At 40.0% G+C, this 11,520-nt stretch overlaps 1 protein-coding gene across 1 annotated transcript; it reads left to right on the top strand.

The window, feature by feature from the left end:
- The first annotated feature begins 550 nt into the window (after positions 1-550).
- Positions 551-4,576, top strand: LOC137266159 (uncharacterized). Its single transcript, XM_067801648.1, has 5 exons — positions 551-1,218; positions 1,350-1,377; positions 2,177-2,386; positions 3,025-3,143; positions 3,466-4,576. Exons 1-5 carry the CDS (start codon positions 1,036-1,038, stop codon positions 3,598-3,600), a joined length of 675 nt encoding a protein of 224 aa, XP_067657749.1. The 5' UTR covers positions 551-1,035; the 3' UTR covers positions 3,601-4,576.
- Positions 4,577-11,520: the final 6,944 nt, after the last annotated feature.

The raw sequence follows: 11,520 nt of genomic DNA, 5'->3' as shown, positions 1-11,520 counted from the left end.
AGGGGTTATGGAAGCGAAGAACGAATGGAAGGCTCAGACCATTTCCAGGGGAATAATGTGGGCTGTTCTATGATACCAGAATGAAGTATTAGTAACGACACCGTTATCGAGGAAATGTTAGTATTGACACCGTTATCAAGGCAGCGAGACCGTTATCAAGGCAGTGTTAGTAACGACACTGTTGTCAAGGAGGAATTAATAACGACAGTGTTATCAATAATGGAGAAGTATATCCATTGAACTCTCCCCGTTGTTAACCATAAACTTGGTTTTCGAGGGCGATAGAGACATTTTAAATGCGAGACTTTCTTTTGGTTTTATCGTACTTCACAGCAGCTGTTTGTATTGTGCTAAATCTACCGATATCATCTCATACAGCATTGAAGCATTACATTCAGCGATGAAACATGCCACGCTTGTCATACAATCCAAATATTTCATGTTTCAAAATATTGTGTTTCATGTTTTATGTTCATGACACATGTTCATCACTCCGTCAGCTACCGCCGTATAGCTTGAACATTGCTGAGAGCTGCGTAAAACTAAACCTAAACTCACTCCATCAGCTGCACATGCCACATCACGCCTTCTGACCACAGAAAGTGTCAGTTGATATTGAGAGCAATGGCTAACCTGCTGCAGGACCACAATGCGTATGATAATTAATCATACTACCGACTGCCTACTCTAGAATGAACAGTCGAAGACGAATATTGCAATTCACCAATCAGCTGATGTGAAGGCGGAGTACTGTCATCTTCGGATTGTCATTGGTTATAGGAATAAACTGGCAAAGCATTCCCCCAAGAAATGATGTGGCATCATCTGGATTCAGATGATGTAGAGTTCATTCCTACTTTCATGGGTGTCAGATCATGTGATTCATGAGATATATAATTTGTGCTCGTGCAGTTTGCACCTTAACGCCCCTTTTCGTAAATGGACCTCTCCATTGCTATACCTCTCACTCAGTATATATGGGAACTTCAAGTGTGATGAATCAGTAAGGTGTTTGTTTCACATTAACATACAACAATGGAACGTCCTACACTTGTCATTGTGGCCATAATGCTCATGTTGGGCCTTGCAAGATGCGAAGACTATTCTCGTTTCCTTGTCGATATCTGTGAACCAACAGGTGTCGCTGATGTAGAGAACACCATGAAAACTGTAAACAGAATTTTGAAAGATACAGGCGATGCTGAATTCATCTTCAAGGTAAGGAAAATTTAGATACACCTACTCGAAATACAGTTTTCAGTATTCATGAAGGCATTTAACGAACAACGAAATCACAATATGATTACGAAGTACACCGTTCAAATTTATGTGTTTGTGCCTTTTTGCAGGTGGTTGGTGAACCAAGAGTATTAGCAAGTAAGTACACACTTGACAGTCTACATTAAAACTGCTTCTGTTGATTTGCCACGGGATCCATTCAAAGTACCATCAGAGTTCCTTAAGGATGTAGAAGGGCGATGATGATTGTTAGCGAGTGAGCGAGTTTAGATTTGTTCAAGCTATTTGGCCGGATGGTGAGTGCCGTCATATAGAGTGTTTTATAGATCTTCAACCACACTTGGAAGTATCTTATTCTACAGTGTCACACAGGCAGACAAATGCACATATTGAGTGAAAGTAAGGGTGACACAGACAGATCAGAAAACCTCGTCAGAGCTAAACAATGCTGTTAGTGCTGACAAACCGGGTGCGCATGCTCCGTTTTTGACCTGTCGATCCCTCACATGTATGTTGACAGTTGGATAACCACCGTCCGACACCCCTCCACTTCTATTTAATTCAACAATTTGAAAACCCTTCCCAAAGATACTCTCTGTGTGTTTGTTGTATATCACATCACAATGGCAGCTGCAATCAATCCAATGTGTGCTACTTCTGTCCGCACTGAAGGTCAAAAGCCAGGTACGATATCCATGGTACAATATTTCATCAATTCCTTTTGATTGTTGACATTGTTGCTTACAACGAATTGTGAACACGTGCAAATTATACTATGTGAACTAACACAAAAGGGTCGGAAATTAAGTAATTTATTTCTGTTGGAGAGATACAAAACATATTTCACGAACCCATAGCTTCTTTTTTTTGCTGTTCAAGACTAACTAAAGACTTACCATCTAGTTTCATGACTCTCTTAAGCATGATCTCTTTCCAGTTCTGAATGTATCCAACCTGTGCGATATACACCCTCTTGAAAAGAAGCTGTTGGCGGCTAAACTGGACATCAAGGTGAAATCTCTTTTCCTTGGTGAAAAACTTGCAGCTGCTCTGGGGGTGAACAAAACCCTTATTGCAAGTGCCCCGACTCCAACGAACCTAACTGGAGACCACATTTACTTTTGGGATACAGTTTTCAGAATGGAAGGTAAACCTGTTTTGAGTTGCACCATATGTGATGTTGCGATTCGCAGGCAAACGTCGTGTCCTAAAGGAACATGATGTCATGATTGTATACTCTAGGTAGGGGAACTGTACTTTCAATGTACGATTGTCCTAACTGGGAGATATATGGGACTGAATCGATGCTAATACAATAATAATAATGGATGTTTTGAGAATGCATCTATTGATTTCGGTCAAAGCAAAGCTGTTCGTTCAGTTATCCCCCTTATTAGATGACTGGAGTATGGCATGAAAATTTCAGGTTTACAATTTTCAGTCAGTAGTGTGTGATTTGACCCTGTAAACCCTGACCATGCACAGATGCAAAAAAAGTATCGTAAAAAAGGTTTATCGACTTGCGTGAGAAACGTCAAAATTCATATTGACACCCCATACTCGTGTAGGAGAATCTCACATTGTGCACGTGGTGATAACGTGAAATGATGCCGCATACACCTGTCATGGTAACGTTCCTCAAGGGTTTTCGTTCTGCCAGACTTCAAAGTTCAGGTTCCCCTACTTTTTTTGAAGAGAATATTTCTTTTTCGAAAGCAACCTACAACTACTATAACTTGAGTCCCCTTATGTATTTAAATCATTGTATGTATTTGTGCATATCAGGTCTAACAAGTGAAGAATACAAGGAGGAAATACGAGACAATCTAGAGAACAACCTTAAGTACAGACTGGACTTTCACCCAAATCTCATTTACAGAGTTCTCGGAGTGTTTCCTATTCAGGTAAATTGTGGACTCCATAAAAGCGTTTGTCTCTCCTGGATCAGTTTTAATTGCTTTCATTTTCTGATTTGTCTGGTCTAAGCTAAATTGTTTACAAACCAGAACATGATATAAAAAGAGCATGACAAAAAGCAATACTCATAGGTTTATTCTGCGGCTGGTATTCTACTATATATTAAAAACATCTTATGCATCGATTACTTTCATTTCAATTAACGGATTAACAATGAAATAATGAATTTGGTTCATACTTACGTAAAGATAATTATTTATTTAAATTATTAATAAAGAAAAGTTCATAATGGCTGTTTTATGTTTGTAGATGATGTATTTTGCGTCAATGACACCAGAAGATGCTGAACTGGTTATCTGGCACTTCAACAGCCAGAAACTGATTTTCACAGCAAATGTCACCCCGATTCAATACCTAGACGTCTATCTGAACAGCTGTCAGTAACAAACTGTACTTTGTGCAATAAAGAAGTCAGCATCAGAGACCTTTAGTTTTGGATTCGATAAGACTTTAAATCAATTAAATAGTTGCACAACTGCAACTGCCAATGTAGGCATTGCAGTCCTTGAAAAAGGAGAGAAATGTTCTCCTTGGGAATAAATGTTGTAAACATCTTAAAATGTTGTCGCTATCATTCGTGTGCTTAATATGTATACATAAGGACTCTATCTACATTCCCTCCAGCATTGATGTATCGAGAACTTGTAAATAGGCGAATCTTGACCATACAATCAAGTGACTAATTTTGTGAGCGCTTTGAATATTTGTGGTCACGTATTATGAGCAACCGTGACATGGCGTTATTCGTATTTGCTGTCAATGAAGTATGTTTATATTCAGCGACATGGCATATGGCATAACCCTATTTATGGTCAAAGAAATATGTTTATTGTTAGCGACCTTGCAGATGCCGTTACATGTATTTGCGGTCAATGAAACACGTTTATTGTGAGCGACCTTGCACATGGCGTTACCCGTATTTGCGGTTGATGAAATATGTGACGATATGCACGATTACATTAAGGTGTGTGTATGGAGCCATCTATATCATAACGTTTTAAGCAGAGAAAATATACTTGCTGAATGTCACCATGAAATATATAAGGTGCTATCGGGTACAAAATAGTTTATATTGCTGTACCTTTTGTTACGCTATGTCTTTTATGACCAAAATGTTGAACACTCAGTTGAGTAAACATTTTCTGTTTAAAATGTGATGTCAGCTTTTTCTGTATTTCGTTGCTTGAGCGCTGTCTCAAATATTTGGGTTTTGAAATTGTGAAGAAAGAAACATATGCAATATGGCTAAATCCATGAATCTGTGCAGGTTGTGTTGAGGTGACTGCACCGCTATATTGTTTTGGTTATGTATATGTTTCAGCTTGATCGTAATGCAGTTATATGTTTTGAAACAAAAAAACTATTTTATTCAACTCATTTATCTTTGAGGATGAAGGGACAGGTGAAGAACAACCGTTTCGTGATCAGTGCTAGGTAAAGCTTCTGGATCTTTCCCCGTGCACTTCTTGTTCCTCAACAATCGCCATTGCTTTAGGCACCTAGATTGGACAACGGTGTTTTGTGTCATTGTGAGGGCTCAAGAAAACCAGAACGAGCGTTTCACAACTTTCTTGCTTACATTACATAGATATGGAATACTGTAAGGGACATTCTCGCGATCTCGGGATCTCGCATTCTCGCCCTTTGGAAACAGGCCTAAAACGCCAAAAGTGCGAGAATGCCAGATCACGCACTTTTGATATTTTACGCATGTTCCCAAAGGTCCCGAGAATGTCCCTTACAGTATTCCATATTATACAGCTGCATTGCTGCTGAAACAAAGACATGTTCATGATATGGTCACAACTCACGTGCCTCGTCTTGAGTTTTTAATTTTAAGCATTTTCCATGTAAATACAGACATTGTCCTTATTATTCCCATAAGGCCGGTGGAATAGCCCAATGGTTAAAGCGTCTGCTCGGGTTCAGTTCCCCATGGTAAAGTGTGTGAAGTCAATTTCTGGTGTTTCCCATTGTGATATTGCTCGAATTTTGCTAAAAGGGACATAACACCATAACTACTTACTAACTATTACTTCACTAACCTAAAGACTCTGCCGACATTGTTCAAATCATAAAGCTGTGTGTCAGAATCACATTGACTATGCTACGTGCAAATGATGTGATTTTTACATGAAGTACCCCAGAGACAATGGCAATGAAATCAGTGAAATCAGACGGACTCATAAAGATCTGGTTTAGAGTTGATCTTTAGTAACTCATGCTTGATGTAAGAGGCGACTAACAGTTTCGGGGGGTCAAATTCCCTGACTTGTTGACACAAGTTACGTAGATCGATGCTCTGGACCAGACCTCAACGCAACAGATGGCCTTGATATGAGAAGCTTTGATAGAAACAGTCGTAATAACAAGTACAGTGCCACAATACACGCATTTCCACGATAATATGTATTTTTATCTTACGTTAAACTCCAGTCACGGTGTGAATGGTCATAGCGCTAACAGTCAAAGCAAGGCATATTATTATCCTAGATAACCCATGCTGCCTGTTAGGCACTGGGAGGTTATAGTCACATGACTTATCCCTCCGGGAACCCATTGTCTGCTGGCTGAACAGAGGAAATTTTGAACAAAGTCACTTACCTAAGGTGAGACAACATGTACCACAATATGCTTCATTGTTTAACCTGAACTTTATGCACAGAACCACACGCCGCCACAAGTAATATATATATTCCCTTCCTCATATGGACCCCAAAACATTTGAATATATCACTTACCACACGACTGGTTACAACAGATAGAAATATGTTTGGGACAACTATTAACACAACTTAATCTTAAAAAACCTGTAGTGAATGGTGAGCGAGTTTACTTTTAAGCCGCTTTTAGCAATATCCCAACAATGACACGGAGGTTGACACCAGAAATTAACTTCACATATTCTACTCGAACCCGGGAATCAGCGTGACGAGTGAACACTTTGACCACTTGGCTACCCCACCGCCCCTCTTCTTCTGAAACGAGTGAGTGAGTGAGTGAGTGAGTTAATATTTTACGTCACATCGGCAATATCTCAGCCATATCGTGACGAGAACAACTAATATCAAAATCAATTATATCTCTACTATAAAACCTGTCAACGACGGACAGTAAAACAACTAGAATATCACAAATGGAATTAAAACTAGCATGGAAAGTTAAAAATAACATCACCATTTGGACAATACACTATAAAATCAGGCTATAGATCGCCAACAACTGAAGGTAGATCACCATACTAGGACCATGGGGACTTACAGTACCTTTGCTACCTACATGGACCCTAGTTGGATTTACACCATCCCTTCAGCCGCTGGCGAGTGTACAATATGCTAGCCACAATTAAAACAACAGGAATACTACGATTAAAAACAGTGGTAGACTTAAATTTACTATCAATGTTTCTGGACTTACGTACCCTCTCAGGAGGACAATAATTTTACAATACTTCAACCCCCTTTGAGGGTACAGCCACTAACAATTCTAGTTACTAATCCAAACTACCAATTATTAAAATACATCTTTTTACAGAAACATATTGCTCAAAGTTCAGTCAAAAAATCAATTTCGTTTAAAAAACCAAGAATTAAATGAAAACTAACGCTGCTAAAAAGATCCTTCATTGTTGTAACTGAAAAATACATATCCCTTGTGATGGAGAATTCAACACAGTCAAGCAGAATATGCTTGACAGTAACTCTCTCATCACAAGGGATACAGAAAGGAGGATCCTCACCTTTTAACAGGTACGCATGAGTATATCGAGTGTGTCCAATACGACATCGTCGTAGAATAACCTCTTCAAATCTGGACTGACAACCCAAGTGGGTATAACCAATGTAAGGTTTTATATTATGTAATTTATTCATACCCACTTGGACGTCCCACTTCTTCTGCATGAGATCACGGATATAACATCTAATCGTGGCTTTGTAATCACTGTAAGGAATAAGCAGTGATGTCACAGATTTGTTGAGTGCTGCTTTAGCAGCAAGGTCAGCCAATGTGTTACCAGAGATCCCTACATGGCTGGGTAACCAACAGAAGACGATGTCGTATTGGCCAGTAGCAAGATCATTATACAATTCAATAATTTCTATTATAAGTGGATGTTTACAAGAAATAGTTTTAATAGCCTGAAGGCAAGAAAGAGAGTCGGAATAAATTATATATTGTTTACGTTTAGGGTGTCTTGGGATATATTTAAGGGCTGTTAATATGGCGTTAGCCTCTGCGGTAAAAATACAACTATTATCGGGTAATCTAGAAGATACTGTTCTGGATCCAATGATAATGGTACAAGCCACAGAGCCACCGTCCTTGGACCCATCTGTAAATAAGGATTTATAATTGCTATATTTATGTTTCAATTGATTATTCTCTTGTTTATACTGTAATTCGTTGGTTTCTGATTTTTTAAATGTCGTTAATGTTAGGTCAACTTGTGGCCTCACCAATTGCCAAGGAGGAGAAGAAAGAAGCTATGTTTGAAGCTATATGAAAGGAGCTATGTTTTCCAGCTCAATGCTGGCAGCAGCAAGAAATGGTTTAATTCTTAAACCAAGAGGCGGTACAAGCGAAGATTTCATATTGTATAAGTCCTCACACAGAGGACTGAAAACACAGTTATATGCAGGGTTTGACTCACTGGAATATAATTTTGTTACATACTGTAAAGCTAATTTGATACGTCGCTGCTCAAGAGATGGCTCATCGGCCTCAACGTACATGCTGTCAACAGGTGAAGTTCGAAAGGAGCCAAGACAAAGTCTTAGACCTTGATGGCGAACAGAATCTAAAAGTTTCAGGTTGCTTTTACAGACTCCACCATATACAATGGAGCCATAATCAAGTTTTGACCGGATCAGTGATCGATAAAGTTGCAGGAGGGTAGTTTGGTCCCCTCCCCATTTAGAATTTGAAACGACTTTCAACAAGTCAAGTGCCTTCAGGCATTTAGTTTTGAGGGATTTGATATCTGGTAGGAACGTTAAATGCGAGTCAAAAATTAATCCCAAGAACTTGGCCTCCTTTACAACTTTGATGGGAGTGCCATCTAGAGATAGTTCTGGGTCCTTATGTGGCTTATATGTTCTGCAAAAATGTATACAATTAGTTTTGGACTTCGAAAATTTGAAGCCGTTTTCAAGACACCATTTATTTATTTTGTTTAAACACAACTGCAGTTGCCGTTCAATAGTATGCATATTTTTACCTCGGCAAGAAATATTAAAATCATCCACGAAAAGCGATCCATCAATTGAATCGTTTAAAACTTTTGATAAACTGTTGATCTTGATGCTAAAAAGAGTGACCGATAAAATACTGCCTTGTGGAACACCCTGATCCTGATTGTAATGATCAGACAGGGTAGAACCCACACGGACCTGCAATTGTCTGTCATTTAAAAAGTTGGCAATAAATTGAGGCAAACGACCTCGCAAACCAAAGTCATGTAAATCCCTCAAAATACCATGTTTCCAGGTTGTGTCATATGCTTTTTCAAGATCAAAAAAGATAGACACAGCATGTTGTTTATTATTTAGTGCGTTTTTAACAAATGACTCCAGTCGCACTAAGTGATCGACAGTACTTCTGTTTTTACGGAAACCACACTGTATATCTGTGATAAGATTATTTGTTTCCAAGTACCAAACAAGTCGATTATTTATCATGCGTTCCATGGTCTTGCAAACACAGCTAGTTAGTGAAATAGGTCGATAATTGGACGGATCGGTATGATCACGTCCAGGTTTAGGTATTGGTACTACTATGGCGTCACGCCATGACGGAGGAAAGTTACCCGATGTCCAAATATCATCAAAAATATTGAGAAGCGTTTCTAGGCAGGATTCCGGTAAGTGCTTCAGGAGTTGATAATGTAAATTAGTCCTCAATCCTCTGCAGTTCCACTGTACAATATTATTGGAATAAACTATCTTTTAGGGGGATTTATTGGGGATCTACCCCGCACTCTTTTGGAGGGCGACAAGCTATGTGCCCTAGAATGGACGTTTTCAGAAACGTCCATGTCTTCAAGAGACCCATATTTATTGAACAGTTGAATTTTGTTCTGTGACCCTTTAGGAGCTCTGCCACTTTGTTGTTTTGAAGCATCAGCCTTTGGCTTCGGTTTACTTTTCACCGTTTGTTGACTATCAGCTGTAGACTGAGACTTCAAGTGTGACTGAGATGCTGATTTGTGATCAGAAGAAGACTTTGAGGTACTAGGAAGTGATTCCTCAGTCTGTGATGATATAGCAGTGTACAAATGCTGTGGAGAGTCGCAATTTACCCAAGTCAAGGTAGTTTGACAGCCTGTGGTTGATGTTGTTTTAGAACTAGACCCCGATGATGTTTTTGCTACTGCAGCATAACTTTCTGTAAGTTCAGATCTCTTTACCAGTTTTTTGGCCTCAGAAAAGGGGATATTTTGTGTAAATTTTATTTTATTGATCTCCATTTGCTCTTTCCAAATTGGACACTGTTTAGAAAATGAAGAATGGTCGCCTGAGCAATTGGTGCATTTTTTATAATCCCTGTCACAATCTTCCGTTGTGTGTGTCTTCTCACCACAGTGAGCACACACAACAGACAATGTGCACGTATTTACACCGTGTCCATATTTCTGGCATTTAAAACACCTGAGCGGGTTGGGGATGTAGGTGTCAACTTGTATGTTACAATAGCCTGCCTTCACTGATTTGGGAGCATTTGGGCATGAGAAAGTGTTTGGAACGTTTCATTGTTTCTTCGAGTAGAAAAGCGCTTGACATACAGCACACCTTGATCTTTCATTTCCGATCCTATGTCAATTTCGGACATATCAGCAAACAATCGATCTCGATCTCTGATGATACCTTTACGAGTGTTTAAGGTCTTGTGAGCAGAGACCGTGACCGGCATACCCACGAAAGATGTCATGTTCATCAAGTTGGTTGCTTGCTGCTTTTTCCCGCACTCAACTAGCAAAGCACCCGAACGTAAACGTCTTATATTTTTCACATCCCCAGCAATACCTTGAATACCCTTCGATACTGCAAAGGGGTTCAACTTTAAAGGTGTCTTGTCAGGAGTCTCAATGACAACGAAACGCGGCCAATACTCAATCGATACAGCCGGTCTATGGTCAACATCAACAGGGTCAATATCAAGTGGACGTTTGGTTTTTTTGGTTGGGGTTTCATACGCCATAGTTAGTATAATATGGTTCATCATCCGAGCTCCCCACCCACCACGGAGTATCACAAGGACAATGCTAGAGCAAGCGGGCCTCCAGCTTACAGCACCAAGGATACCCGGATGATATACTCCAGTAGAAGAATTATAAATAATTAATCCACCGGATTGGCCCATGAGCCACCGCCTTCTGGGCATAAGACTCTAGGCAAAATTCAGAACATAAAGATACATTTCAAAACCAGGAAAGTCGATGATTAATTTGGCCAAGACCAAAATTAAATATCCAAATCAAAATTGTGCAATGACATATATATATATATATATATAGTTCATGCACAGGGCTTGGCATGACCAGCCGATTGGTTGAATCGGGCCAATTCAACCACCCGTCTAGGTGAAGTAAGGGCCGAAGTGGTGTGTTGGGCAAATGGAACGCAGTTAAAAGCCCAGCTGCCCTCAACCACCAGGATCCCGTCCTCCACCGACACGGGACGCAACCCACGGCAAACAGGTTGCCCAATTTAGTCGCCTCTTACGACAAGCAATGGGGTACTGTGGACACATTCTGTCCCGGGTCCACACGGGAGAAGAGCACTTAGCGTTACCCAGCACCCACCACGAGGAGATGGCTCTTCATGGGTGCCCTTCTGAAACGATGTTATACAATGACAACATTGTCTGACAATTACCCTGCCACATCACTGTACTGTGTCTAATCGGCAGCAATCGTCACAAACACACGCCAAGGCAAGTCAATAGTTATAATCACTCAATATGTGCCATTACTACTACGGGTTTATCCGTTATTGACAAGATAACAGAGATGGTCAAATATCTTATGAAAAGTAACGACATTAAGATGTGTACCATCAACAACTATAAAACTCCTCTCAAATGTGAAGCGACCCGTGAAGGTCCCGGGGTAGCATAGACCTTCAGCAACCCATGCTTGTAAAAGGTGACTGTGCTTGTCGTTAGAGGCGACTAACGGGATCGTGTGGTCAGGATCGCTGACTTGGTTGACATGTCATCGGTTCCCAATTGCGCAGATCGATGCTCATGCTGTTGGTCACTGGATTGTCTGGTCCAGACACGATTATTTACGTTTCAGGAGTATTG

The sequence above is a fragment of the Haliotis asinina genome, chromosome 15 (assembly GCF_037392515.1).
Source record: "Haliotis asinina isolate JCU_RB_2024 chromosome 15, JCU_Hal_asi_v2, whole genome shotgun sequence".
NCBI lineage: Eukaryota > Metazoa > Mollusca > Gastropoda > Lepetellida > Haliotidae > Haliotis > Haliotis asinina.
Note: the sequence above shows the minus strand (reverse complement) of the source record. Positions and strands in the feature narration are given on the sequence as shown.

Excerpts from the sequence above, each read along its gene's own strand:
- LOC137266159 (XM_067801648.1), top strand. The coding sequence starts at position 1,036 with ATGGAACGTCCTACACTTGTCATTGTGGCCATAATGCTCATGTTGGGC. Across the intron at positions 1,219-1,349 it reads ATGCTGAATTCATCTTCAAG|GTGGTTGGTGAACCAAGAGT; the intron begins GTAAGGAAAATT and ends GCCTTTTTGCAG. Across the intron at positions 1,378-2,176 it reads TGAACCAAGAGTATTAGCAA|TTCTGAATGTATCCAACCTG; the intron begins GTAAGTACACAC and ends ATCTCTTTCCAG.